Source organism: Aspergillus eucalypticola (assembly GCF_003184535.1).
Source record: "Aspergillus eucalypticola CBS 122712 chromosome Unknown BO83scaffold_14, whole genome shotgun sequence".
In the NCBI taxonomy this organism is placed as follows: domain Eukaryota; kingdom Fungi; phylum Ascomycota; class Eurotiomycetes; order Eurotiales; family Aspergillaceae; genus Aspergillus; species Aspergillus eucalypticola.
Window position 1 is genome coordinate 361631 of NW_020290288.1, and position 26709 is coordinate 388339.

At 50.6% G+C, this 26709-nt stretch overlaps 10 protein-coding genes across 10 annotated transcripts; 4 read left to right on the forward strand and 6 right to left on the reverse strand.

Annotated features, from left to right (window-relative positions):
- BO83DRAFT_378958 (uncharacterized protein) lies at positions 1 to 968 on the reverse strand. The gene has a single exon (XM_025531386.1). The coding sequence runs from the start codon at positions 667 to 669 to the stop codon at positions 406 to 408; it is 264 nt and encodes an 87-aa protein (XP_025387560.1). The 5' UTR covers positions 670 to 968; the 3' UTR covers positions 1 to 405.
- A 1035-nt stretch (positions 969 to 2003) lies between these two features.
- BO83DRAFT_427616 (F-box protein) lies at positions 2004 to 2971 on the reverse strand (the record flags this gene model as incomplete). The annotated part of the gene is made up of 3 exons (XM_025535355.1): positions 2004 to 2434; positions 2493 to 2859; positions 2924 to 2971. 3 exons carry the CDS (start codon positions 2969 to 2971, stop codon positions 2004 to 2006), a joined length of 846 nt encoding a protein of 281 aa, XP_025387561.1.
- A 783-nt stretch (positions 2972 to 3754) lies between these two features.
- On the forward strand, positions 3755 to 5103 carry BO83DRAFT_427617 (UDP-glucose:hexose-1-phosphate uridylyltransferase; the record flags this gene model as incomplete). The annotated part of the gene is made up of 4 exons (XM_025535356.1): positions 3755 to 3855; positions 3937 to 4121; positions 4182 to 4947; positions 5001 to 5103. The coding sequence occupies 4 exons, from the start codon at positions 3755 to 3757 to the stop codon at positions 5101 to 5103; spliced, it is 1155 nt and encodes a 384-aa protein (XP_025387562.1).
- Positions 5104 to 5668: 565 nt separating this feature from the next.
- BO83DRAFT_378960 (Erg28 family protein) lies at positions 5669 to 6434 on the reverse strand. The gene is made up of 2 exons (XM_025531387.1): positions 6251 to 6434; positions 5669 to 6169 (listed from the first exon to the last, which is right to left on the reverse strand). The coding sequence occupies exons 1-2, from the start codon at positions 6311 to 6313 to the stop codon at positions 5807 to 5809; spliced, it is 426 nt and encodes a 141-aa protein (XP_025387563.1). The 5' UTR covers positions 6314 to 6434; the 3' UTR covers positions 5669 to 5806.
- Positions 6435 to 6599: 165 nt separating this feature from the next.
- Positions 6600 to 7698, forward strand: BO83DRAFT_314431 (ketoreductase; the record flags this gene model as incomplete). The annotated part of the gene is made up of 2 exons (XM_025527585.1): positions 6600 to 6776; positions 6835 to 7698. The coding sequence occupies 2 exons, from the start codon at positions 6600 to 6602 to the stop codon at positions 7696 to 7698; spliced, it is 1041 nt and encodes a 346-aa protein (XP_025387564.1).
- A 4498-nt stretch (positions 7699 to 12196) lies between these two features.
- Positions 12197 to 14602, forward strand: BO83DRAFT_45308 (sugar porter family MFS transporter). Its single transcript, XM_025536891.1, has 4 exons — positions 12197 to 12508; positions 12665 to 12907; positions 12974 to 13086; positions 13149 to 14602. The coding sequence occupies exons 2-4, from the start codon at positions 12697 to 12699 to the stop codon at positions 14505 to 14507; spliced, it is 1683 nt and encodes a 560-aa protein (XP_025387565.1). The 5' UTR covers positions 12197 to 12508; positions 12665 to 12696; the 3' UTR covers positions 14508 to 14602.
- A 1362-nt stretch (positions 14603 to 15964) lies between these two features.
- On the reverse strand, positions 15965 to 18655 carry BO83DRAFT_362112 (putative GTPase NOG1). The gene is made up of 5 exons (XM_025529493.1): positions 18547 to 18655; positions 18353 to 18461; positions 18141 to 18242; positions 16359 to 18052; positions 15965 to 16297 (listed from the first exon to the last, which is right to left on the reverse strand). Exons 1-5 carry the CDS (start codon positions 18565 to 18567, stop codon positions 16256 to 16258), a joined length of 1968 nt encoding a protein of 655 aa, XP_025387566.1. The 5' UTR covers positions 18568 to 18655; the 3' UTR covers positions 15965 to 16255.
- Positions 18656 to 18886: 231 nt separating this feature from the next.
- BO83DRAFT_378965 (polyamine acetyltransferase) lies at positions 18887 to 20690 on the reverse strand. Its single transcript, XM_025531388.1, has 3 exons — positions 19865 to 20690; positions 19335 to 19787; positions 18887 to 19276 (listed from the first exon to the last, which is right to left on the reverse strand). Exons 1-3 carry the CDS (start codon positions 20255 to 20257, stop codon positions 19253 to 19255), a joined length of 870 nt encoding a protein of 289 aa, XP_025387567.1. The 5' UTR covers positions 20258 to 20690; the 3' UTR covers positions 18887 to 19252.
- Positions 20691 to 21695: 1005 nt separating this feature from the next.
- On the forward strand, positions 21696 to 25066 carry BO83DRAFT_408678 (sterol homeostasis protein ARV1). Its single transcript, XM_025534066.1, has 7 exons — positions 21696 to 22053; positions 22124 to 22413; positions 22470 to 23046; positions 23115 to 23353; positions 23736 to 23807; positions 23856 to 23909; positions 23978 to 25066. Exons 1-7 carry the CDS (start codon positions 21804 to 21806, stop codon positions 25034 to 25036), a joined length of 2541 nt encoding a protein of 846 aa, XP_025387568.1. The 5' UTR covers positions 21696 to 21803; the 3' UTR covers positions 25037 to 25066.
- A 96-nt stretch (positions 25067 to 25162) lies between these two features.
- On the reverse strand, positions 25163 to 26303 carry BO83DRAFT_378969 (V-type proton ATPase subunit E). Its single transcript, XM_025531389.1, has 4 exons — positions 25951 to 26303; positions 25733 to 25816; positions 25589 to 25641; positions 25163 to 25496 (listed from the first exon to the last, which is right to left on the reverse strand). The coding sequence occupies exons 1-4, from the start codon at positions 25959 to 25961 to the stop codon at positions 25417 to 25419; spliced, it is 228 nt and encodes a 75-aa protein (XP_025387569.1). The 5' UTR covers positions 25962 to 26303; the 3' UTR covers positions 25163 to 25416.
- Positions 26304 to 26709: the final 406 nt, after the last annotated feature.

Below are 26709 nucleotides of genomic sequence, written 5' to 3' on the forward strand. Positions count from 1 at the left end.
CAACCTTTTCAAGCAACTGCTAAACTGAGAAAAGAAATGACGAATAGACAAATAAATGTATGACAACAAACATGGCATGGGATTAAACCGGCACGACTTTTCCGATTACAATTTCTTCATTCCTCCGGTTACTCGGCAGGGGCGATAGGCCTCAGCGAATCAGGAGTCGGAATGTGTTCTGGGAGCCGAGGTTGCTTCAGAATTTGCTGTGCCTGTCTTATCTCCGCCCAATATCCGCTGTTCCAGTTTTTGGTGCTTCTCGTTGCTGCGGCTGCCTGACGATTTGTTTGTTTTGTTCGAGAAAGCGATAAGGCCACATGTTGGAGAACTTTGGTGGTGAAAGATCAGGATCAGGTTGGCTGCCTTTAAGTATTGCTTCGGCTGCGTCCCTTATGCGTCTAGCAGTTAGAGAGGAACGCCAGTCCGATTGAGAGAGTCGGGATCATCAAATAGAGAGTCATACTGAGCCTCAGTAAGCTTCAAATTCGCGGGTTGACGAGTCGATCTGGATGGTAATTCGTGAACTCTTCGTCGCAAGCGATAATAGCTAAACCCAAACTCTCTTGCAGCCTTCCGTATGTATACGGGGTTTTCGGTGTCCTTTTTCTCATGGTAGTAGTCTGTAGACTCTTTGTATTGGTCTTCCTGGCTCTTGTAGACAGACGACATGATTCTCTGGTGTATTTCAGGAGCCTTGCTTAAATCGTTCTCTGGGAAATGCTCAATGCGATCCGACAAGCTGACGTGGTGCGTTGAGCTGTCAGCGTGGAGCGCATGCGGCAACAACGAATGAATTCGACATTGTAGACAATAATACAATATCTCTCACATTACCTGAACCTAAAGCGGAAGTGTATGTGAAAGATAATAGCACTTTGTGAGTTCAGCTTTCTGAATGTTATTGTGAGAAGCAGAAGTAACGCAACTTCTTTGAACTTCAATCGAATACTGCGTCGGAGGTATATTTCTGTCTGAGATGTGTCAAAGGTGCAGTGCAGTCACACCACCTACTGAAGTTTTCTCAATCCCTGCAATCCTATAATCCCGGAAATAAGAACGACACTTACCTCCAATATTTCCAACCTCTAGAAAGACTTACAAATCTTTGACCTGGCACATAAGAAAGCATTTGTGACTACTAAGTACTCTAATAGCTGATGTTGGCCTTGGCAGTTATACTATGAACACAAGGTTGGTTCATGGACGGAAAAGGTTTGGTTTACAAGCATACTTAGTACATATATCCAAAGCTGGAGTACTGTATTGATAGATTCATTACTCCCTTCAGAGAAAAGCTGTATAGATGTCGATCGTTTCATTTGAATGGGTTACATTCCTTCTTTCACATATAAATCTGTCGTCAAGAGGGTCCGACTGATTAATAAAACAAGCTTGCAGGGATTAAAGGACTCAGGTGGGGACGCTACGCGCTCCCAGCAAAAGAGGTATTAAGGTTGACCAATTGGCATGATTTCTTGATATGCCCGGCAGCTTAGGTCAGTATCCATGCGATAAAGATTAGTAGTAGAAGTTGGAGACAAAGACAAAAAAATAACGTTGTATATGAATGGCTTGCGCCTGTAACTAATCATGATGTTTATGTGGTCTGGATCGAGAGAATGTATAGAATCCAGAGGTAAGCTAACAGCAAAAGGGTGTCCCGTTTTCGCTTGCGCCCTATGAAGGAAGTCAAAAAGCAAGGGTTCGAATGTCGCCTGACAAGTACATGCACATGACCATGGTTACCTACGGAGTAGTCGGCTCGGACACAGGACCTTGGCATTGCTTTTGAATGCATACCCTGCAAAAAAGACGCTATAGACAAAAGACATACAAACATGCGCCTAGACCGAGATTTCGGCCTCCATATCACTGACATGTCTATCCGTTTAAAAACCACTATCTGAGAGTCGGGGCTATAACTACAGCTCTATAATGATTCTGCTGTTCCTCCTGTGACTTTTCCAGAGTCCGGAGTAAGCGAACAGCGCGTATATGTAATTCTAGCCATCTGTTAGTGTGCGAATGTAAACAAGAGAACCAGAGACCACCATACCTTCAATCAACAATTCATAGCTCGTGAATTGGTCGTCGTCGCGATGTATGAGAATTGGCACATTTTGATTCATTAGCGGTTTTGCCTTGACCCTAACTTTGATCCCGACACTCTTGCTCTGATCAACCCATAGCATTTGCGAAGGCTCTGTACCATCTGGTACGAATTCACGGATTCGCTTCTCTTCATCTCTCAGCCAGTCGCGAAATACCCTGATTACCCCGTCCTCAACATTGTGTGTACTCAGGAGCAGATTTGTACCCGGCATGACCTTCACGATATTTACGACCACACATAACTGAGAAAAGTTTTCAGAGTTCTCGAGGTTGATAGGGCGCGTGAAAACCAAGTTGTCTCGGTCGGGGTCTTGCTCATCGTCTACCAAAATCAGAGACCTCGAGTCGTGATCGCTGTATCTGGGAACAGGGGCGCATACCTCTTAGGGGTACTAGCCTTGTTCCGCTCGATCTTTCTTCTACCGCGACTTCAGGGCGGAACCGAGCATACACCGAACTCAGTCTTCCCAGTTGCTGGGCCGTGTCGGGATTCTCATGAAGCGAGCCACTCCTCCCATTGAGTTGATCTAAACCGTCGGTGTCAAGGTATGTGCAGAATGCACCAGACACGGCTCCATTTGAGCTCGGGTGAAAGCATTCTAGGATGAGTTTATATTCATGCAAAGGAGCGCCGATGAGCAGACGATAATGTAGGATCCGCAGGACGAGGGCGTGGAAGCGGCGGGAGACTGTCGCCCAAGAGATGAGGGATCGCGTCGAGAAGGAGGATAAAATCTGAGCGAGGACCTGAATTAACCATAGAAGCATCAGCGAGTCATCTTCCCAATGATTGGAGGTCGCATTATCGCACTTCGTTGGGGAGGGAGTAGAGGTGGAGCTTTGAATGGCCGTCGTCCATGATCTGATCAACTGCGGGGAATATGTGTGAATCTCATATCTTCGCTCAAGCAACAAATGAACAGAACACGGTTCATACACAGCAGTAACAGCAGTTCAGTGGAGCCCAACTTAGGAGGGAAGTGACGTGACAAGGGTCAGATGATGCCAGCGCGAGCTTCTCCGGGGATGTGGAGGTTCGGTGATAACGGGCGATAAGGCTAGCCAGTGCCCCTCGTTCCCCCTGACGTCAAACGAATCGGCCCGAACGAAGGCGGGCAGCTGACTGTCTGGATTCGGGTAGCCGCGGGGAGAAAGGAAAGAAACCAGAGTCATTCTCGGCCCACCACCGCGTTGGTTTTAGTCAATAGTGGAGTATGCTTCATGTCCAATTCAACCGGTAGACATGCTGTACAGGTCGGTTGATTTAAATTCGCTAAAGAATGATCTATTAAAATGCAAGACTCCAAAGACATGACCTGAAAACTCAAACACATGGGCGGATAAAAGATTGTAGCAGACAGGCACAATCATGTTTAAAGTTGCAATTGCAGCAGCAAGAAAAGGGTCCAGGGCCTCCCCATGAATTTACCCGAGCAGCCGACCGGATGGCAGCTTTTTACCCCGTGCTGGTTCGGTGCCGAATCGCCATAATTTCCGGAGACCCCGCGACTAAGCCCCGCCGCCAGGGCCATCAGCCAACTTTTCTTTTCACGCAGTTTCTTCGCTCTTCTTCTCTTTCTTTTCCCTTTCCTCTTGTAACAACGCTGCATCTTACTTGCATAGACTATACATTACCTCAACAATGGTCGAAAACGTTCTGGACGATATCTCTCATCGGAGATTCAATCCTCTTCGAGGATCCTACATTCTGGTCTCCCCGCATCGGACCAAGCGCCCCTGGCAGTAAGTTGGCCTGCTTCTGTCCAGCAGAAATAGACATGGACCCATTCAGAGAGGAGCAGTTGAGCTAAATGCTGCGACCAGAGGACAGCAGGAGAGCCCCTCTAAAACTACCTTGCCAACCTACGACCCCGCTTGCTATCTCTGCCCCGGAAACAAGCGCGCGCAGGGCGATACTAACCCCAAGTATGAGAAAACATTCGTCTTCGTAAACGACTACAGTGCGGTCAAGGAAGAACAAGCGCCGTATACCCCTGAAGGTGGCGAGGGTATGTTTTACCTGTAATATCAGGCCTAGCGAATGCGACACTAACAAAATCGGGGACCAGACCTTGAATCATTCTTTCTCAAGGCAGAGCCTGTCACCGGTAAATGCTATGTGCTTACCTTCTCTGCGGCCCACAACCTCACCTTGGCCGATCTTTCGCCTGCCGAGATCGCGCCTGTCATTGACGCTTGGACCGAGATTTACACTGCCCATTTGTCTCCAAAGTCGTCATTGGCTGCTGTAGCTCCAGCGACCACTCTGCCCCCTAGCTCCCCGACCGCTAGCTTGACCAAGCCTAAGGAGCAGTATCGCTACATGCAGATCTTCGAGAACAAGGGTGCCGCCATGGGGTGCTCAAACCCTCACCCTCACGGTCAGGTCTGGACTACCAGCTCTTTGCCCGAAGAACCGGCTATGGAACTCGAGCAGCTGAAGAAGTACCGCCGGGAGAATGGTGGCAAGCACATGTTGGAAGCTTATGCTGCTCTCGAAAGCCGGAAACAGGAACGCGTGGTATTTGAGAACGATGCCTTCCTAGTTGTCTGCCCCTGGTGGGCTGTCTGGCCTTTCGAGACCATGATTGTCAGCAAGACCCACAAGCGCGCCCTGGTCGACCTAAATAGCAGCGAGAAGGTACAGCTGGCGGAAGCCATTGCCGAAGTCACCAGACGGTACGACAACCTGTTCGAAACGCACTTCCCGTACAGCATGGGTATCCACCAGGCACCACTTGACGGAACCGAGGAGGAAATCGAGTCGTCATATCTTCACCTTCACTTCTATCCCCCGCTATTGCGCAGTGCCACCGTGCGCAAATTCTTGGTCGGGTGAGTTGTTTCCAACTATCACGTTACGGTAAAGGTTTGCTGATGAGTCATAGGTATGAAATGATGGGCGAGCCCCAGCGTGACATTACACCCGAGCAAGCGGCCGCGAGGTTGCGAGGCTGCGGAGGAGAGCTCTACAGGAAGAAGATGGACTAAGAACAGAGAATATTGGATTAAACTGGATTGGATGTTGTATACCTATGTGTTCTGACAGCAATGAATACCTGCGTTCGTGGGTCCATCGGACCAGTCCCGGCCGGCTTCTGTGTTTCGGATCTGTGTCGACTCCTGTCATACCCCTGCGAGAAAGGGAGCTAATCGAATATGCGTGTCTCATCACCCACGCGCCATTAATGACTTGCACCCTTACTTCAGCTCAGCCTCTATCCCTTGCCAGCTCCTGCGTCATCATGATCGTCCTCTTCGATTTCCCCACAGCTCAGCTACATACTCCGTAGCATAATTCCGACCAGTGAACTGCTATGGAGCGGCTGAGCTGTGGGCTCGGCGTAACTTTACCTATCTAGAATTAACCTTAGGAGGTGAAACATGGTTCACCTCTCACTGAATGAATCGCCCAATGTCGATTCTTTGTCTTCTACGTGCGCTGGTATTGGCTCGTGGGTATACTGTCGGCCAGAACCGACACTTAGTTCATCATACGTAGACTACGCGGACTAGACCCCGTGCCTTGACCGATCATAGATCTTCACAACTATTCCTTTGCCTTTTCATTACATTATTGATATGATCATAAACTAGCCGATCCATAGCTTGTCCCTCCGCTAAGAAATAGAGCATGCATCGAAAAAGCAACCAGCCGCAAACCCGGCAAATTACAATTAAGATCCAGCCCAACCTAAGCAGCCAGATACGCCTCCCTCTGCGTCAACATCCAAGCCAGCGAGGACGAAGCAACAATCAAAGGGCTAACGAAACGACCCTTAAGCTGCGCACTACCGAAGCCCAACCACTCGCCGACAAAGTGTGCCAGGGCAATGCCAAAAGTCCAGAGCGCGAGATCATAGACAGCCGGGTTGTTGAGGTTGTAGGCGGCGTAAATGCGGACTACGGAGGAAAGGAAAGTCCATGTGCCGAAAGTCCGAGAAGAGAGGGGGTTGGTGTGCGGGCGACCGTCAGCAGTTTTTCCGTTGTAGAGATCTGCGGCATAGGACACCGAACGGTAGGCTTGGATGCTGTTTGCGGCGGAGACGACGGAGACCTGAATGGAGAGGAGTGGTCGGGTTAGCATGGGGTCGGTCCGGGGAACGGAAGTGTAGTTGTAAACAAATGGGGGTTGTACCAAGAAGAGCCATTTGGGCAGCAGACCCTCGAAGGGGGGAAGGTAGGAGAGAAGAGCGGCCATGATTACTATGCGAAGTTGTACTCCGGAGAGTTTGACAGAATTGGCTGCGCAGAGAGATAGAGTTGTGGGGATCAATTGGTTGGGAAAGACTGATAATTGCGATGAGGATATTGCTTCTTTGGAGTGGCCGAGGTCTGTCCGCTTGGGGGGTCTTGGCACCGCCCATCCCCAACCATTATTCTGCCTTTATGATTGCTGCCGCATCTCCGTCCGTCTCCGGATTCTTTCTGCAGCCAGCTTCCATCCCCACAATCTTCAATCGGCACGGGTTGAACAACAAGCAATCATGGAGTTTTTGACAAAGCATCTGGACTGTCTGTCCAACTTCCAGTTGGACCTGCAGCCTGGCTGGCAGACCGTGGGCGCCTCGGCTCTTCTCGCCGCTGGCAGCTTGTTCGTCGTCTCTCGCGCACTCATTTTCGTCAGGGTCCTCTTGAGCTTGTTTGTGCTCCCTGGCAAGCATGTATGTTGTCCCTCAAAATATCAATTGAAGAATATGTCGCTGATTTTCATTCTTCCAGCTCCGCTCCTTCGGCCCTAAGGGTAGCTGGGCTGTGGTCACAGGTGCCTCCGATGGACTCGGCAAGGAATTTGCTCTTCAGCTCGCCCGCGCTGATTTCAACATCCTCCTCGTTTCCCGTACCGCCTCCAAGCTCGATACCCTTTCCAATGAGATCACAACCAAGTTCCCGTCCGTGCAGACCAAGACCCTGGCGATGGACTTCGCCCGCAACGACGACAGCGACTACGAGAAGCTGAAGGAACTGGTCGACGAATTGGACGTGTCCGTTCTGGTCAACAACGTTGGAAAGAGTCACAGCATCCCTACTCCCTTCGCTCTGACTCCCGAGGATGAGATGACTGATATCGTGACCATCAACTGCCTGGGTACCTTGCGGGCAACCCAGCTGGTTGTTCCGGGTATGATGCAGCGCAAGCGCGGATTGGTCTTGACTATGGGCTCGTTCGGTGGACTTCTCCCTACCCCTCTTCTGGCTACCTACTCCGGCAGCAAGGCTTTCCTGCAGCAATGGTCCACTTCCCTTGGTTCGGAGCTCGAGCCCTACGGAATTACTGTCGAGTTGGTCCAGGCCTACCTTATTACCTCTGCTATGTCCAAGATCCGCCGGACTAGTGCTACGATCCCCGACCCCCGCTCATTCGTGAAGTCGGTCTTGACTAAGATTGGCCGCAATGGCGGATCTCCCACGTACGCGTACAGCTCTTCCCCCTACTGGAGCCACGGATTGATGGCCTGGTTCTTGACCTGCGTTACCGGGACCATGGGCAAGATTGTCGTTGGCCAGAACAAGGGCATGCACGAGTCTATCCGGAAGCGTGCTCTGCGCAAGGCCGAGCGCGAGAAGGGCAAGAAGAGCACCTAAGGTGCTTGGCAGTCGCTTCTAGATGATGACTCACGTGCGTTTGCCGATCAACCTGGGGTACGGGGGAGAGATAAAGAAAGAAACAGAAAAGGGAGCATGGAGAAGAACGAGCCGGTGGGGGAGAGTGTCTGTGTGTGGACTGAACCCTGAGCTGAATCTGAATCCACTGGGGGACGTGTGGCGAACGAAGAGTCTCGGAGTTCGGTGAAAGGTGCATGCAGCTATGGAGCCAGATCGAAGACCGTCCAGATAGGAGCGGGCCGCATCTTATCTTCAACGGAGGGCACAGGTCCGGATGGACCTTACCTTTTACAAAGTACTCTAACAACCTACACGTGGTGTGTGGTGTCTGTCGACAGGGCCAATCAAACCTCCGACCAGGGGGTTGGTGACTACGCAATCCATGATCGACAGCACCAAAGATGATTTGATATACTATGTTTAGCAGAAACAGATAGCATAAAGTACGGATTAATCTAATAATGTGGAAGGGGAAGATCCTCGCTTCGCAGTTACCTCGGTGCTCTTTATTCTACTATTTAAGGTATATTCTCCGCCTAAATCTGTCAAATATGCGCACTACAGAGCATGGCCCAGTGCAAAGCAATGCAATGCAGTGCAGATATGCAGATATCCACCGAGATCTCGGGGTTCGGAGTCTGCACATCCCAAAGCATAACTGAGCTGAACTCAATCGGGCTGGACCAGATGGATGGGGGGCCATCCGTCCTAATCTTGGGACCACCGTCGGTGAATAAATCTTGTGTCTGTGTCTGTGTCTCGGCTCTCTCTCTCTCTCTTTGATGACTTGCAGATAAGGGTGAAGAGGGACCCTGTGGGACTGCGACTGTGCTACACTACCGAACTGAGGAGAATTTCCTGCATGAATAGTGCAGTACTAGGGGTAAATAGGTTTCTACACTCGGAGAATAGAATGGCGTGCGAGAAATCCTCCGTAGGGGAGGAGACTCGGAGAGAAGAGGAGTCTTATATATAGAACAGCCAGCTTAGGTGGTCCTGGAACGTGGTACAGACGATCAGATAGATAGTAGATCACTTTCCACTTCTGCTTTTGATACATAGTATCTATGGAAGCTTAGCCAGGCACGTTGACTGTCAAGATTAGTAGTCTAGTTCATAGTTCCAAGTTTCTTGGTGACAAGTCCCTAGATAGAAGCAGTCAAAAGTGATTAAAAGACGAAGCGAGAAAGAAGTCAATGATATCATGATCCTCAGCTTGCGGCTGTCCTTGCTACGTACTTAGCTTAGTAGGGGCAGTCTAACTAACATCATGATCTACCCATACAATAATACCAGCCCAACATAACATCCATTCCATTCCACATACACCACATGACACAATCCCTCCATCCATCCTCATGACCCTATCCAATCTTCCCACTATCACCACCGCCACCACCACCACACCACCACCAGAAAGAACAACTGCTAGCCCTGGCAACGTCCCATCGCACCGTCACCTCAAAATGCTCACAAAATCCCTGACAGCACTTCTTCCTAACTACTCTACCTGATCCTCTTACTAATAACCCAAACCCACCCCTCTCTCCCCTCTCATAGGCCAACAATTCCACCCAAACATTCCATGCATGGGTCGACCCCTGTTCCTTGAAAAATCTAGACCCTAGCAAGAAAAAAAAAAAAAAAGAGAGCTGGTACGACTTACGGTGGCTACTACTCTCTTTCCGAGTCCAGCTAGCAGCTCCCGAAGCAGCATCATGCAGCAGATAAAAAAAAAAAAAAACCTACCCGCCGTCACACAACATATCGCAACATCCCATCCCATCCCATCCCATCCCATCCCATCCCATCCCATCCCATCCCGCTGTGGCTGAAAGTATGTAGTACTACTACTATTACTATCATGGTCTTAATTCACGGGTGTACTCTTTTCCATTATTGTTTTGCTCTGTTGGAGACAAGTAGGTAGGTACGTACGTGGTAGATGTAGGATGAGGCAATTACGTCAGGTGTGGTGTGTTGTCTGAGGTGGTGAAACGCTGGCTGGTGGAACCTGCTACCTACGCTGTTTACTTACCTTTCTTGGGAGGGAAGATTTTTATTTTGATTTTTATTATATTTTTATTATTTTTTTTCTTCGGTGGATTTGTTGAGTATGGATGGTTGGATAGTGGGACGGACGGGATGGGTCGAAGAAAAATCTTTCTTCTTTTTCTGGTTAGGCTAATTTAGGTTAGGTTTTGGGTATTGACCGGGTTGGTTGGTTGGTTGGCTTTATCTCGGGCTCGGTGAGTGGGTTGCGTGATGCTCTCTGTCAGTGTCTCTCGCTTTCGGGATACTACGTAGGCTGAGATGCCGGGATTGTGTGGTCGGGTTGCATTATTACTCTAGTGGTTGTTGTTATATTTTACTGTGGGAGTGCATACAATGCTCTTGTTACGTCCTGACGATGTTCCTGATGTTCTATTATCTGGGTTTACAATGTGAGCTTGAGGGTAGACAGCAAGCAACATCTCTCTCTTGCGGCATTACGGCATGCCGAACCCGACCTAACGGAGGAGAGTGAAACCTCACCGGAAGCCGAAAAGGTCATCGATTGCAGGCCGGTCAAGTTCCGACCGAATCCATGGTAAGGCAGGAAGATCTCTGATAGGCTGGGTGGTTCGAGTCAGGCTATATGAGCTCCAGCTGAAGCTGGACCTGAGCACCGACGTGCACGAGGAATTGTGGTTGGATGAAAATTTTCGCTGGTGGAGAGGATCAGCCAACGCTAAACAGAAGATCCACAGGCCCGGTGAGCTCCAAACGGGAAGGGACGAGAAGTGGTGCGTAGTTAGCGTGAGATTTCGGCACACCGAAGGCAGTTGGATGGACAGGCATCCCGAGACCGAGAGGGTCGGCGGATGGCCGAAGTGCTCGGGATGGACAACGGTGAGACTTGAAGTGGTCTCGGTGAGCAGGGTTGGCCGCTTAGGTGTCATGTACTTATCAGCGACGGTCGCTGCTTATGATGATATTGAGATTGATGGTTAAAATTTCTCCCTCTTGCATCTGTATTGTCGAAGGAGATTATACTTCCCACCCTCCTTCAAATTTCCCCCCCTTCCCTTTGCCCGCTGACGGTCGGGCAAAAAGTGAGAAAGCATGTGTTCGTGAGAGTTCGGGATCGGCCAAGAGCCAAGAGGGGATTATCCCAACGCATGCAGAGTCAAAATTAGAATTTTTTTTTTTTTAAGAAGAAATTTTCTTTCGTGGTTGGACCCACTTGGCGCCCGGTGATCTCCCTCATTTGGGCTTGAGGTTGCGTCGGAACCGGCAACTTTACTACGACTGAGCTCTTTTCTCGGTGGCTCAGGGGCTGATCTGAAGGAAGGGAGAGAAAAAAATTTTTCCTGCTGAGTTTGACAGACAGGTAATGGAAACGAAGAAGATTCCAGGAACGTAGTGGATCATTAATGAATGCTCGTCAACAATGCTTTGTTCAGCAGGCGGGCTGAGGCTCCAGGAGGGTTCTGACTAAGGTTGTTGCATGGCTGCGGGAGGCAGGGCGATAGTAATATAAGACCGCGTTAATATTATGCAGGCGTGGCTTTTCTTACTGCACCCGGCCATCACTTGAATCAAGGGAGGGTGGAGATCAGCCCATGTCGCCCCCCTCCTTCCAAACAAACAAATCATTCATTCATTTTGTCAAGATACTTCCCTTCCCTTCCATTCTGTGACACGGAATGGCCGGAGACAGCGATGTTTTAGCCACTGGGATTGCAGTATGTGATGGTCTCGGGTAACGTCAACATGTCAACAAGATCCATGATGCAAACCGTTATGGTTGTACGTAAATTGTTTGTCTCGTGACGGGAATTTGGTCTGCCAACCCGACAACAGCCGCATCATCATAATTAATGTTTTAGATTATGATTTGGTTGAAGGAGGACTCGGTACCATCCAACCATCCATCATCGTCATCATCAGCAGCAGCCGTCATGATCAAGATGAGAACCCTTTTCTTCAGGATCAGTGTCACGGTCACACTGTGGCAAGACAGTCTGCGTAGCCGATCTGGAGACTTTTTACTCCGTACAAGGATTGAAGATATCATGATGGACGACAGCATCATCATCACCATCATTATCACCAAAAAGCTGCATACAAAGAGTATAGTACGTAGTTAGTATGTATGGACGGATGGATGGATGTATGTATTTACGGGGTATACAGAATGTGTAAAAGAATCAGTCAGAATTCGGAAGGCACGACTCAAGAATCTACCGAAAGAGGCAAGAATGTTGGTAACAGAATAACAGCAACGCAAAAGCAGGTGATGCCCTCGTGACCTGCCCGCATCCATCTTCAATTCCTCCCGTCAGGAACTCCAGCTTCTATCCACTCCATACCTTCCTAAGCGTTACTCCATCCAATCTCCAGTCTTCTCTCCATCTCGGTTCGTCTCCATCCGCTTTTTCTCCGCCGGCGAAAACGGATTCCCCCCGATTCAGGTACTCACCGTCCACATCTCCCCGTTTGTCGTAGCCTGCTCCGGCTCTCTCCAGACAGTCTCTCCACTCTCTCCCCACTCCAAGACACGCTCTCGAAGCATCCAATGAACTCTCCGCCCCCTAGCTTCCGAATCTCCCACCTCGTTCGCCTGTCTTCGGGCCCTTGAGATCTGGGCCCCCGTTTTTTCTTGCCATGGTCCTACCCCGAGGATGGGGTCCCTCCAATCCCTGGGATGGAGGCGAATTGCCGACGGATGGAGCGTCAAATTCTTTCACTTCCATTTTAGTGGCATTCACTTGTTGACGCCGTCATACTTACCGATTTCATCCTTGTGTGTGGCCCTCGTCCACCCCCCCCCTCTCCCCTCCTCTCCCCCTCTGCCCGGAACCCCATATATATCCCTCCATCTCCCCCGGGTCTGTCAGCCTTCTGGATGTCTTTCACTTCCATCAATCTTTTCTTTTTCTCATCTTCCCATCCCTGGCAGAGGATTCCGCTTTGAATGAATCCATCAGCAACATGGGTGTCTCTAATATGATGTCCCGCTTCAAGCCTCAGGCGGACCACTCTGAGTCCTCCACGGAGGCTCCTACTCCTGCTCGCTCCAACTCCGCCGTTGAGAAGGACGATGTCTTGCTCGATGACAGTCCCGTCAAGTACCTGACCTGGCGTTCCTTCATCCTGGGTATCGTCGTGTCCATGGGTGGTTTCATCTTCGGTTACTCTACTGGTATGGGGACATCTTAGCTTCTACAGAAGATCACGCTTCGGTTGCTAACCTTCATCCACTATCCAGGTCAAATCTCTGGTTTCGAGACTATGGATGACTTCCTCCGCCGTTTCGGTCAGGAGCAGGCTGATGGCACCTATGCCTTCAGCAACGTTCGTAGTGGTCTCATTGTCGGTCTGGTAAGTGGCATACAACATCCTGGACTGTTCATGGAGACCAACCCGACTGACAATCTCTTCAGCTGTGTATCGGTACTATGATTGGTGCCCTGGTTGCTGCTCCTATTGCGGACCGCATGGGCCGCAAGCTCTCCATCTGTCTCTGGTCTGTCATCCACATTGTCGGTATCATCATCCAGATTGCCACCGACTCCAACTGGGTCCAGGTCGCCATGGGTCGTTGGGTTGCCGGTCTGGGTGTTGGTGCCCTCTCCAGCATTGTCCCCATGTACCAGAGTGAATCTGCTCCCCGTCAGGTCCGTGGTGCCATGGTCAGTGCCTTCCAGCTGTTCGTCGCCTTCGGTATCTTCATCTCCTACATCATCAACTTCGGTACCGAGAGAATCCAGTCGACTGCTTCCTGGCGTATCACCATGGGCATTGGCTTTGCCTGGCCCTTGATTCTGGCCGTCGGCTCTCTCTTCCTGCCCGAGTCTCCTCGTTTCGCCTACCGCCAAGGCCGTATCGATGAGGCCCGTGAGGTTATGTGCAAGCTCTACGGTGTCGGCCCCAACCACCGCTGCATTGCCCAGGAGATGAAGGACATGAAAGACAAGCTCGACGAGGAGAAGGCCGCTGGCCAGGCTGCCTGGCACGAGCTGTTCACCGGCCCTCGCATGTTATACCGTACCCTGCTCGGTATTGCTCTGCAGTCTCTCCAGCAGCTGACCGGTGCCAACTTCATCTTCTACTACGGTAACAGTATCTTCACCTCCACTGGTCTGAGCAACAGCTACGTTACTCAGATCATTTTGGGTGCTGTCAACTTCGGTATGACCCTGCCCGGTCTGTACGTCGTCGAGCACTTCGGTCGTCGTAACAGTCTGATGGTCGGCGCTGCCTGGATGTTCATCTGCTTCATGATCTGGGCTTCCGTTGGTCACTTCGCTCTGGATCTCGCCGATCCTCAGGCCACTCCTGCCGCTGGTAAGGCCATGATCATCTTCACCTGCTTCTTCATCGTTGGTTTCGCCACTACCTGGGGTCCTATTGTCTGGGCCATCTGTGGTGAGATGTACCCCGCCCGCTACCGTGCTCTCTGCATTGGAATTGCCACCGCTGCCAACTGGACCTGGAACTTCCTCATCTCCTTCTTCACTCCCTTCATCTCTAGCTCCATTGACTTCGCCTACGGCTACGTCTTTGCTGGATGCTGTTTCGCCGCCATCTTCGTTGTCTTCTTCTTTGTCAACGAGACCCAGGGTCGCACTCTCGAGGAGGTCGACACCATGTACGTGCTCCACGTCAAGCCCTGGCAGAGTGCCAGCTGGGTTCCCCCGGAGGGCATTGTCCAGGACATGCACCGTCCCCCTTCCTCTTCCAAGCAGGAGGGTCAGGCTGAGATGGCTGAGCACACCGAGCCCACTGAGCTCCGCGAGTAAGCCACTCGCGCTCGCGAACTCATTTTGCTCGTTGTTCTTTGTACATTGAACCTGCATCTAAAGCTTTGATTTATTTAATTGCATGATTGCTCTTTGCATTGCATTTGCTATCTAGCTATCATCGGCATGAAAGCGTCCACGCACGCAATGTTTGAATGGCTTGACTCATCGGAAAGGACATGGTTGGGAACTACGACATCGGCGTTTGGTGATACCTGCAACTGCATACATCTGTTGACGTTGACTTTTTTTTGAGGTTATTGAGAAACGATTTAATACAAGTACATATGAACCTTACTTTGTTCCAGCAGTAGATTTTTCAGTAGATATTTCACTTGTCTTAGTAAAGTAGTAGAATAGACAGTAACGTGGCCAAACTGATTAGTGCACTCATTATCCGACCATCTCCATACACGGAATAGCGTCCTCCACACCCACTCCCACGGCGTCAATACGAAGTCAAGGAACGGCTCTACACAGCGGGTCCGGGGTACCCTCATATTCTACTGACCTTCTAGAAGAATTCTAGAAAATCAAAAGTAGCAAGATGCACGTGCACCTTCCCCAGCTATCAAATAGTTCCATCACATCACGCAAATTATACACATGATTTTAGACCGCTCACTCACTCACTCACTCACTAATTGGCAAACGTTACCCAGCCACCTAGCTAGCTATCTAGCACACACTATCAGCAAAGCAATCAACCCATACTGAACCACTCACTCACTCACTCACTCACTCACTCACGGAAGAATAACATAGAATAGCACCCATCCAGCATCTTCCTCTGTCAGAGTGAGTGAGTAAGTAGCATTCATTATCATCTATCCATAGTAATGATAAGAAAAAGTCATCTTCTTGAATCTGTTCTTCTCCTTTGCCATGAGAATAATGCCTTTATGTGTACAGGTGCTTGTGGATGCTGGAGTTAGTTAGACAGATGGATATAATGAGTTGTTACTTGAAGAGGAGAAGAGTCAGTAAGTGTTTTTTTTTTTCATCCTTACTTGACTTGTTTGTTTGTTTGTATTCGGGGTTACTAGTACTGGTTTGCTGTTGGTGTATGTGTATGTGCATGTGCATGTGTAGGTTTGGAATTTGGACTGTTGGTTGGTTGGTTGTTTGGGTTTGGTGGGTGGAAGTTGTGAGTTAGTAGTAGTAGTAGTAGTAGTCGAAGTAAAAGAAGCTACATATGTAGCAGGCAGGGAAATGAACGCTTAGATCATGTCTCATGTCCTTGATCCCTATTTGAGAAAATCACTTGCTGTTTACTTTTATGGATGAGATAGGCTTTTGGATAATAGTTAGTAGTCTGGTCCGATGTTGTCATTTCGCTGATTCAAGTTCATCGAGGCATTAGTGTGAACTACTACATGAGCTTATCAAGTCTTACTCTTCTTGTTTAACTTACTACGCTGAAAAAACACACATGATAACTGTATGAGTAGTATGCCAGTGAATCGCATTCATCATACTTCTATAGACGACAGTCTACTTCCTCCACCGCAACACAAAGCACAACTAAACTCTTCAGCAACATAACAATCGATTCGCGGGAATAAACCCCAGGTATTCAGGAGAAGACTATATTCATCCAAACGAAAAGGAAGAAGACGACAAAAGGAAACACCCCCAACGCCCTTTTTTGGAACACCCATGTTTCATGACCACTATGTGTATCGAGTACTGTATTAAGAAGAAGGGACTTCGTCTCGTCATCGACCGTCCAGATCCGGACGATGCCTTTACCGACGCTGGGTCTTGCCGATGGTACGCTTTCCGGTGAACTGAAAGAGACATTAGTATATCCGATTGGAAGTGATGATATAGACGGAGGATAGAACTTACCAAGTGCTTGGGCAAAGAAGCAGTCGTGTGACGATCGGCCTCTCCCGCTCTTGCCATCCGGTTCATCTTCTTCTGTCCCAACTTGGCCAGGCGCTCGGCCTTGGTGCGTGCCAACTCGTCGACAACACCATCGTTGCGACGGTCTGTCGCCGCCTGGCTGCGGAGACGGCCCTTGGCCTTGGCGATAGCCTGGCGCGGGTCCGACATATCGACATCCATAGCATCGTCCATGTCCACGTCGCGGGTGGTCGTGCGACCACGGACCTGGCTGTGGGAACGGGCGCGGGAGGAGGCAGCGTCCACATCGTAACCAGCCGCATCCAGAGCATCCGACATCTGGGACAACTTCTTGGCCTTGGCGCTGCGAGGAATCTGTGCCCGGTTCTTGAGGGACTTGCGCATCTTGGCGTCGTTGCGCATCAGGGTGCGCTTCTCACGGATCAGATCCGCCTTCATACGGGTATCGGCATCCTCCACGTCTTCGACACTGTGGTCGGAATCGTAGTAGCCATCGGCTTCCAGCTTCTCCTCCTCTTCCTCCAGGGCAGCCAGCTTGGCCTCGATCTCGGGGTCGACAAAGTCGTAGATGTTCTTGCCGTTCCAGACCTCGGGGATCTTGTCGTGCTTCCACTCGTCGTCGGCCAGATCGTAGGTCTTCTTGAGGTCGATGTTGTAGACACCAGCACCACCGTTCTCCTCCTCGAGATCCCTCTCCAGTCTGCGGCGGTTGGGGTCGTCCTTGTCGTACTTCTTGAGCGTCTTGACGGCCTCAGGAATGAAGGTCTCGCGCTGCACACCGCCCATGGGCTGAGCAACGTGGATACGGGCAAGGACGTCACCCAGACGACCACCAGGGGTACCGGCGTTGTTGGTTCCGGACTTGAGTTTCTGAGCCACACGCTCGGCAAGGAGCTTGTCACAGGCGGCGTTCTTGACAGCAGTCACACCCTCGGTGGTGGTGCAAGACAACTGCAGAAGCTCAACATCGCCCGACTTGAGGACGTTCTGGAGCTCTTGCTGGTATTCGGGCTCCAAGTCCTCAGGGCGTCTCACATCGATCTTGTTCACAACAAGGAAAACGATCTTGTTGGCGAAAAGAGGCTTGATGCTGTGGAAGAGCTTGATCTGATCGCCAACGGAGTAACCGCACTGCTCGGACAGATCCATGAAGTACATGACCGCGGACCGAAGATGGGCAATAGCGGTGATGGACTGCATTTCGATGGTGTTCATCTCCTCAAGAGGATGGTCCAGAATACCGGGGGTATCGATGGCCTGGAAACGCAGGTACTTGTAGTCAAAGTGACCGACGAACAGACTCTTGGTGGTGAAAGCATAGGGCTGAACGTCGACGTCGGCACGGGTGATGCTGCGCAGGAAGCTGGACTTTCCGACGTTGGGGTAACCGCAGATCAGGAGGGTACGGGTGTTGGGGTCGATCGAGGGCAGACGACCCAAGTGCTGACGAACCTGCTCAAGGTAGACAAGGGGGTCCTTGAGACGCTTGCAGATGGTGGCCATACGACCAAGGGCAGCGCGCTTGAGCTGCTTGCACTGGAACAGAGACTGAGCATACTTGATCAGGCGGACGTAGTCGCGGGAGACCGTTTCGATAAGATGCTTAGCAGTCGAAACCTGACCCAGGGCGATTCTGAAGTGGTCGGCATCGTAGAGGGTGTTCATCAAATCCTTGTCTGGGAATTGTCAGGATATATCGTTGACCGAGAAACAGCGAAAGAGATAGTGGGGTTTGGAGCTCTAAGAGCAGACAGGGCGACTTACGGAAAGGATGAATATCTTGCAGTCTGGGGAATCCATCGAGGATAGCCTGGAACTTTTCGCAGAAAGTCTCCTGGGTGTATTTGACCTTTCTGGTGTAGAAGCCTGTGGGCAGAGAAGAATTTTAATTAGTTCAGCCCGAATATTTCTGATTTGCCTGCCGCTTTGGGAGCAAGCTTGTGCATCCACCGACGGTGAAGAACTCAAAGACATACCGCGAATACGACTGATGTTGAATCCAGCACGAATCTGGGTAGGGAGCTGTCGCTGAGTGCGACTGAGGACGATGTCCAGGAATTCCTGGCTCGTGGGCACAGGAGCGATCTAATCAAGCGGTGAAAAAGAGACGTCAGATCGAATGTTTTTGCGACCGGTTTGGCTTGTTCGGGAATCAACGAGGAGCACTCACATCTTTCCACGTCGTCTTCATGATGGGCACCGGGGATGGAGTCGAAACAGCAGGCGACTCTTGAACAAAAACCCCGTGGTTAGTAAATAAGAGGTGGACAAGCGCAAATCTGCGTTGGAGCGATAAAAGAAAAAAAAATATTCCGGGCGGTCGGAGGCAGATTTTGGCGGGCGGTGAGCGCTGGACTAATGTGGGGAATTTCCCCCCTTTGGAGTTTCTCGGACTGCTTCTAGGCGAGGCGGCCAGCCAGCCAGCCAGCAGCTGTTGGGTACTTACGCATATTAATACTAGACTATATCTCATGTCTTAAGATCTTATGTCTTAATTCTTCAAAAACCATGTCTATACCATATATTCATTTACACTGACTACCGGGGACTATGATACAAATATGCCTGCCCTGACCAAACCATCCCGTGGTGCTTCAATCCGGCCATCATAATACCAGCATCATCATCATCGGTCCCTAAACCCTCGTAGCCCGACAAACGCCGTTGCTTTTTATCATGAACCCACCAGTAAGACCGAATCCTGTGTAATCCATAGCATGCGTCATATAAAATGGGGTAGTGTGAAAAGAGATCAAGAGAAACGAACAAAACGTGAGAAATCGAGGACGACATAAGAAGGGGGGGGGAGCAAAAAAGAAAACCACAACACCATGCCCCAGAGATGCAGTAGCATTAAAGAACAGGCCCACGAGCGCTTACTCCTTGGCGAACTCGAAGATCTGTGGGCTGTCAGCTTCGGTCTTTATGCAACCAGATATGTGCCGAAAAAGAACTTACCATGTTCACCCAGCCACCACCGCCAAACTGGCAGTTGCTAGGACCGCGGTTCTCAAAACCAAAAGACTGATAATAGGGCACCAAGGGGCCATGCGCAATGATGGAAATGCGATCGGCGATTTGCGCATCCTTGATCCGCTGAATGTATGCCTTCATCAATGTGCTGCCAACTTGCTTGCCCTGATGTTCCGGCAGCACAGCAAGAGAGTGGATGGCAATCGTGCTGCCGTACTCGTCATGACCGACGGTCTCTCCGTCCACCACAGTCATGCGCTCTTCCTGCCACTTCGCCGGTAGCTCCATAGACTTATCTGTCACCACAGGGTTCGAGGTTCTCGTGGCGATGACGTGCCCCACCAACGTCGGGCGAGGCTTAGGCTCGCCCTCACCGAGGATTGGAAGAGTAAACAAGCCGAGACATAATTCCGGGCATCTGCTCAGGCGATAACGAAACTGTGAACCCAATTAGCCCAAGCTCCACCGAAATTGGTTGGCTGGCTGGCGCATAGCATCCAGCACCTCACTCATACCTTTTCGCGCGAGCAGCGCTCGTGTTCAGGAAACGCCTCCTCGACCTTGACGCAATCTTCCACGTTCGACTCGGTAAGAACCTGCACGAAAGGGTGCAGTTCGTCCAACTTTGTGCGTTGGTGGACGGGCGGGCGGCGGAACCAGTAAGGGTACTCGTTGATATCGTCATGGTCCACGGCGACATATTCCCCTTCGACTTCTTCCTCTTCGTCATCGTCATCCTCTTCAATCTCAGCCTCTCCTAGAGGCTGGCCACCGGCGTATGAGAACTCTGCGCGCTCCGCGCGGCGGGACAGGTCGCTGGCGGTAGCAGGCAAGTAGCCTTCCGCATTTGATAACGGCTTGAGCCCGTTAATAGGTTCCTGGTAGTGAGAGTCGGCCTGGTCGGACATGATGTAGGTATTCACGCGAGTTGAGGAGTAGTGGGGCAGTGTAAAAAGCGATGGCGCAACACTCGGGCCAGGGAGAAAGAAAAAACGAAGGGTGAAAAGAAAGGCAACGTGACAAGGACAGAATCAAGGCCGAGGGTTGACCGGAAGGTAAAAAGACGGGACGAAAAAGGGAATCGAGGGGTACGAAAGTGCTCGGGAAAGCCTAGAAAACCGGGTGGGGATCGATTTAGCTTAATGCGGCCGATAAGCCTCGGGGGGGAAAGCAAAGTGGTGATTGCGATTCCAGAAGCTCGAAGTACTAGAGGAGAGGTGGAGATGGGAAAGAGTTTCAAGCAGGCAGGAACTGGGTTAATGACTCGAGCTGGGCAGGCGTCAAGGAGAAACCGGGGGGAGTCTTTCTGCAACGCGCACAAGGGAGATCAATCAGTCGCGCAGGCAGAGTTTGTGTGCGATTGAGATTGCATTGAGCGAGGGGGTGGGTTTGATTTGATTTGGTTTGGTTTGCCACACGCGGAGGGAATGCGACAGATCTCCGTCAGGAGTGATTGGCTGGGGGTGGAGAGGTGTCTCGATTGATTGAAATGAAGGACTGTCCCTACTCTCCCTTCCCCAGACCTAAAATCTAGATCCCAATTCTCTTCGTCGCTTGGAGTAACTCTGATGGCTGTTTCTTTCTTCTCGCCCATCTACATGCCTTGATACCCTAAGTTCATTTCCCAATGAGGACCTTCAGTTCCAACATTATAACAGGGAAGCGGGGCGGCAGCACATTGACCTTCCGCTGGCAGTGCGAGATGAGCGGGCAATACCGGACAGGTACTGATAAAGGCTCCTGCAGGTCATGGCGGTACGGTATCATTACGTGTCCATGCGCTCGTGCAATGCATCTTTTATCACTTGTAATTGGCTGGCTCCATTAATGGGGGCCATGTTACCGTGGAGGTTACCGATACGTACCTACTTTGGACTGAGTCTTTGAATGTTCCTCTCTTGTACCTCAACCTATCACTCGTAGCCTTGTGTGAGATATCCATGTTTTCCTAGAATAGTAATTCTGCACAGATCTATTTTGCCATGCTGGACAACATCTAGGGTTGGTCAATGGGGTAACTGGCTGTGCACTTATTGTCTTTGACCCTTCTGCTTTCTCCAACCATGGCATCATCATGCATTGAATGCAACGTTGGATTTCTTCCGACACGAGGGGTTGGAGACACCTCGTGCACAACAGACCCTGGCCATCATGGCCTGCCATGATTCTTCAGCTCAGATGCAATCTGATAAGCTTGCCAGACTATCGGATCCAAGCCCCCTGTCGACGCTAGCAGATATCGGAAACGAGGCACAGACACTCCGCTGCAGTCCGTCGGCGCTTCTGTCCAATGCCGACCAACGCATCGATGAGCTGGCAGACATTCTTATCTCAACCGCCATACTACAGATACTCTTACCTTGTATATAAAAGCAACATCGATAGTAACTTAATATACTTTCCCGCTTTGTCTGTTGCAGCGAATTGGACTGGTTACCGTTCTCCTGCATCAAGATGGCTAAACCATTCCCTGTTGATCATAGCTTGACATCCTTCTGGCGGTCGGAACCCGATCCCTTGGATAACTTTCGCTCTACAGAGTCACTTCCAGAAACAAGTGACATCGTTATCATCGGCGCCGGCTATGCTGGAGCTTCGACTGCTTATCACTGCCTCGAGCGCAGCCGACTCGTATCAGCAGAACAGCCTTCCATTGTGATCTTAGAAGCACGACAGACATGCTCGGGGGCTACAGGGCGCAATGGCAAGTACTCATCTGTATCAATATTTAGACTGCTTGTCAAAACTAATACAGGGCGGGCCCTGCCGTGTAGGTGGTCACTTGAAGCCTGATGTATTCAACCGGATCGGTAATCTGGCCAAGGATTACGGACTCGAAGCGGCGGCTGAAGTCGCTGCGTTTGAGATGGAGCATGTCTCCGTTATTGAAGATCTGGTAAAGAAGGAGAAGATCGATTGCGACTTAGAGGTAAACCGAGTCTGCGATATACAATTTGACAAAGACCAGCTTGCAAAGGTCAAGGCCGGGTATGATTATCTTGTCTCTCAGGGCGTGGAAACGGTCAAGGATGTCGGATACACTCCACCTGAATTGGCAGAGGCCGTATGTCACATTCTACATACTGATATATTTAGGACGGTATGGCTTACGTCGCCTAGGTATCCGGTGTAAAGGGGGCCTTGGCTTGCTTCAACCAGCGTACCGCCCGACTTTGGCCGTATAAATTCATTCTACATCTCTTGAGGCAAGTTGTGTCGGCGGGAGTGAACCTTCAGACACACACGCCCGTCACGCAAGTGTCTGAAGTCCCGGATGACGAAGGCCGATGGACGGTGACCACTGATCGTGGCTCAATCCGCACCAAATGGGTCGTCTTTTCTACCAACGCATACACGTCGTCCATTGCACCGGAGTACAAGGACAAGATCATCCCAGTGCGAGGATTCTGCAGTCGCATTGTGGTACCCAATCCACCTCCATCGCCGCTCGAACGCTCGTATATGCTGCGATTCAATGGCTGGCATTATGACTACCTCATTCCCCGGCCGGATGGAAGTATCATTGTAGGCGGAGCAAAGTCGACCTTCTATTATCAGGACCGAGATAGCTGGTACAACAATACCGACGACAGCCGAACGGTTGAGGCGGCAGTGCGGTATTTCGACAACTATATGCAGAGACACTTTCATGGGTGGGAAAACACGGGGGCATATACAGACAGGGTCTGGTCAGGAAGTATGTATCCCATCTCGCATGCTGTTCCTACCTTTGATATAGTACCGAAAGGTGCTAACTTGAGATAGTCATGGGCTATAGCACCGATTCGCTACCGCACGTCGGACATGTTCCCAACAAGCCTGGGCAGCTCATAGTTGCCGGCTTCACCGGACATGGAATGCCGCAGGTCTTTCTCTCAACCCGGGGTATCGCACAGTTGATTGTCGAGGGAGTCTCGTATGAGCAGACGGGGCTGCCACGTCTGTTCAAGACGACAACTGAGCGGTTGCAGAGCCAGCGGAACAACATCCTACCCATTCCTGTGGTAGGAAGCAAGCTGTAAAATAACAGTACTATCGAACCATATTAGCGCTGAAGTATCGACGTATCCAGTATGAGTCCTAGACAATATTCAAGCCTATCGTATGCTTGAAGCGGAGTGCAGGAGAAGCATTAAGGGGATTGTCCTATACAGTATACTCTCACCGCCTTCGGCATCTCCTGCGGACATCGGAGTCTCGCCCACGGGGTTCTGTAATTCTTCCCCATGACTATGGGCTCCTCCACTATGAAGAGGAGTCAATGACACGATGCCCATCTGCATCGAGTGCTCCTATCCGGTCTCTCATTTATACAGCACATATAGTCGCGCCGATGACCGTTCCCTGGGTAAAGGTGTGCGGCTGACGCAATGTCCGCGCTGCCAGCGGTTCGCGGACAAATACGTCGAGCACGATTTCGTTGTGATCTTCATTGATCTCGTCCTTATCAAGCCGCAGGTATGTAAATTGCATGCATGGGTGATAAGCTTGTTGACGACCATCAAGGTGTATCGCCATCTACTTTTTAATCGGCTAGGCGGAGACGACAACCAGCTCGATGTGAGTGCTCGCTATCTACATCCACTTACGACATTGCAGAGTGCGACTAACACATACCGTTTGCTTAGCGCTCCATAATCCGTCTTGGGATCCTACTACTCCTATTCGACGTCTACTTGACATGGGCACGGATTGAGAAATCCCCATCACTCGCAACCACCTTTCTTTCGCGCGCGCCCATCATCGTCCAATACCTCTTCTTTCTGAGCCTGAATGCGCTGGCGACTCTCGCCCACCACCTCACCATCCGGCTTCTGGCATCGATCCTTGCTCCAACACCCTGCGGATACACTGGCTCTTCTCAGCATGGCAATGCGACAGAGGCGCCTATCTTCTCTAACCCCTCCACACCCATACTCCCATCATTCCCATCGCAGACCAACAACAGCCAGACACAGCTCTCGCCTACTCCAGCATCGACACTAAGCCCACCGAAGCTCACCCCACAAGGCTCCTCCAACGATGTTTCAACTATAGCCAGCGCTTCAGCCAGTGACATCCACCATCTCCCTCCCACAACACCCCAAGGATCTTTCACCCCCCTCCCACCACCTCTCCGACGTGCCTCCACCGCCCCAGCACAAAGCATCAGGCCCCTTCCGCCCCCCTCGCCAGCCAGTCCAACGGCCATCAGCACCGCCTTGCTCGTCAGTAGTTGCGCGAAGCTCTTCCCGATCCTCCTAGTCATCTGGGGCCCTGACGGCAGCGGAAATGCGTCCAATGTCTCCGGATCCAACAACACCTTGCTCAGCGCCGGCAGCCAGACAACAATCATCCAGCAGACATTAGATGGCAACGGCCTCGGCCCTGCAGCGACTCTCACCGCAGCTCACCCGACTGCATCAGGGGCTTCTTCCCTGCCTGGCTCGTCCTCGTTACTGGAAAGTCTTATCAGGATTATGCCCGAGTCTGTACCTACCAGCTATTTGGCTAGCTTTATTGACCTGCTTGGACCGCTGCTCTCTCTGGGCGCGACGGACACGCATCTCGTGCTGCTGAGCAATATCGAAGCATTGTATATCCTGCTTGGATGCGGGTATCTGCGCGCGGTGGCACTGGCGGTGGCGGGGTTGGCTGCTCGGTGGACTGTACAGAGGGTGATATTGGGGGCAGTTGGGGTTGGTTAACCTTTCTTATAGAAGAGCTTACATAGACAGACCTAGCATTCTAATATACCATACCACATACTACTCGTAATGAACATCTACAATCCACAACCCCATACCATACAGAGACAGTAAATAGATAAATAGGTATTCAAACCAAACGCAACAACAAGAAAAAAAGATATAGTAGCGTAGCTATACAGTAATCCCACATTTTATATCATGGTATCACCTCCTTCCACTTCACCCTGAATCACACCCTAGGCCCCTTATCCACGCATCCCCTGGTATTCAACCAGTATTCAACCGCATCCCACACATCCTATTCTCATCATATCACCCTTAAACATCTTCCCCTCAGCCAACGCAGACAATCCCCCCCAAACAAACAAGAAAAGAATCTACTGCGGTACCCTCCCCGGCCGAATATCCGACCTCTTCGGCACAATCAAGGGATGCCACTGCGCCAAGAATGTAATAGCTACAAGACAAAGCCAGTTAGCCAGATTAACCAACTCATAAAACCCAACAAAGGGAAGGAAATAAGAAAGGGTGTGTTGAGTTCGAACATACCCCACATCAAATAACAACAAACGAAAGAAAGCACAAGCGTGCTCCGGAAGACACTACATCCCAACAAATTAGTTAAAAACCCCATCTACCTCCTTCGATCTATCGAGGGGGGAGGAAAGGAAAGAATGTATAAGATTGACGCACGTCTGATTCTCCCCCTTAGGACTAAAGATCCACGCCAGGACGGAAGCAACCACCACGAAGATGAGGCCGATGATTAAACTCCAGCTGTCGTTCCAGAATATCACATGTTAGTATATATTTCCATTTAGCAATATCGTATCCGTGACTAGGCAAGGGCGCATCGATAGATAATTATCCAGTCTATAGACAGGTAGGTGTACACCCAAGCAGAAACATACCCGTTCGCCATTTTGCTTTTCTTGCTCTGATCTATCGATTCGATCGAGTATATGTTTGTCTCGGGTAGTGAAATGTGTACAGCAGGTCCAGCCTTGCTGTTTCTTGTTCTTCTCTTTCGCTCTTGTTTGTATGTCCCTTCGGTGTGCCTGGGGTAGGGTGTAGGTTGAGGACCGGTGGGAGGTAGGTAGCTAGCTAGCTGACTAGCTGGATAGCTGACTCGCTGGCTGGCTGGGTGGTGAAACGGCGCGAATGTGGGAACCGAGCTTCGCTCGTCTGTATAGTTCGCTGGAGGGAGGTAGGGTCGCAGTGGCAGGTGGAGGACTGGATTGTCGCGCAGCTAGCTGGTCGGAACGGGGGACGGAGTTACGTGGTTATCGAGAGGGAGGTTATCGGCGGAGCTGCGCCGCTGCTCGGGATTGGTGCCTGAGGCAGGATTTATCTTGTCTATGCTCCGTAGAAGGGATATCGAGATTTTTATTTTGACTGGCTTTATTTTTTTGGGCAAGTGAGTTTTATCTTGCGATTAGGAGAGATACGAGACTACGTCTATCTGATGTATGCTGTTGCGCAGGGTGGTTCTTTCGAATTCTCTGAGATGAGATATCTGGGCTAATGGTGTAGTAGTAGGCGAATGTCAGTATGATATGCATCGACTGTAGCAGTCTACGATATACACTGCATGGATTACGCTTCAAGCAGTCAATAACCCACGTATTCACACATCGAGGGATATAGAACAATTTCGCAAGACAAACAGG

What these genes read in the sequence shown, in the direction of transcription:
- BO83DRAFT_378958 (XM_025531386.1), bottom strand. Translation starts at nt 669, where the DNA reads ATGTCGTCTGTCTACAAGAGCCAGGAAGACCAATACAAAGAGTCTACA.
- BO83DRAFT_378960 (XM_025531387.1), bottom strand. Translation starts at nt 6,313, where the DNA reads ATGGCCGCTCTTCTCTCCTACCTTCCCCCCTTCGAGGGTCTGCTGCCC. An exon ending in TGCCCAAATGGCTCTTCTTG is followed by an intron (nt 6,170 to 6,250) that starts GTACAACCCCCA and finishes CTCTCCATTCAG; the next exon opens with GTCTCCGTCGTCTCCGCCGC.
- BO83DRAFT_45308 (XM_025536891.1), top strand. Translation starts at nt 12,697, where the DNA reads ATGGGTGTCTCTAATATGATGTCCCGCTTCAAGCCTCAGGCGGACCAC. An exon ending in CATCTTCGGTTACTCTACTG is followed by an intron (nt 12,908 to 12,973) that starts GTATGGGGACAT and finishes TCCACTATCCAG; the next exon opens with GTCAAATCTCTGGTTTCGAG. An exon ending in GTGGTCTCATTGTCGGTCTG is followed by an intron (nt 13,087 to 13,148) that starts GTAAGTGGCATA and finishes CAATCTCTTCAG; the next exon opens with CTGTGTATCGGTACTATGAT.
- BO83DRAFT_362112 (XM_025529493.1), bottom strand. Translation starts at nt 18,567, where the DNA reads ATGAAGACGACGTGGAAAGAT. An exon ending in GCAAGATATTCATCCTTTCC is followed by an intron (nt 18,053 to 18,140) that starts GTAAGTCGCCCT and finishes GACAATTCCCAG; the next exon opens with ACAAGGATTTGATGAACACC. An exon ending in CTTCTTTGCCCAAGCACTTG is followed by an intron (nt 16,298 to 16,358) that starts GTAAGTTCTATC and finishes TGTCTCTTTCAG; the next exon opens with TTCACCGGAAAGCGTACCAT.
- BO83DRAFT_378965 (XM_025531388.1), bottom strand. Translation starts at nt 20,257, where the DNA reads ATGTCCGACCAGGCCGACTCTCACTACCAGGAACCTATTAACGGGCTC. An exon ending in AGCGCTGCTCGCGCGAAAAG is followed by an intron (nt 19,788 to 19,864) that starts GTATGAGTGAGG and finishes TTGGGTTCACAG; the next exon opens with TTTCGTTATCGCCTGAGCAG. An exon ending in GTGGTGGCTGGGTGAACATG is followed by an intron (nt 19,277 to 19,334) that starts GTAAGTTCTTTT and finishes GACAGCCCACAG; the next exon opens with ATCTTCGAGTTCGCCAAGGA.
- BO83DRAFT_408678 (XM_025534066.1), top strand. Translation starts at nt 21,804, where the DNA reads ATGGCTAAACCATTCCCTGTTGATCATAGCTTGACATCCTTCTGGCGG. An exon ending in GGGGGCTACAGGGCGCAATG is followed by an intron (nt 22,054 to 22,123) that starts GCAAGTACTCAT and finishes CCTGCCGTGTAG; the next exon opens with GTGGTCACTTGAAGCCTGAT. An exon ending in CACCTGAATTGGCAGAGGCC is followed by an intron (nt 22,414 to 22,469) that starts GTATGTCACATT and finishes TACGTCGCCTAG; the next exon opens with GTATCCGGTGTAAAGGGGGC.
- BO83DRAFT_378969 (XM_025531389.1), bottom strand. An exon ending in CCTAAGGGGGAGAATCAGAC is followed by an intron (nt 25,642 to 25,732) that starts GTGCGTCAATCT and finishes GTTGGGATGTAG; the next exon opens with TGTCTTCCGGAGCACGCTTG. An exon ending in TTGTTGTTATTTGATGTGGG is followed by an intron (nt 25,497 to 25,588) that starts GTATGTTCGAAC and finishes TTTGTCTTGTAG; the next exon opens with CTATTACATTCTTGGCGCAG.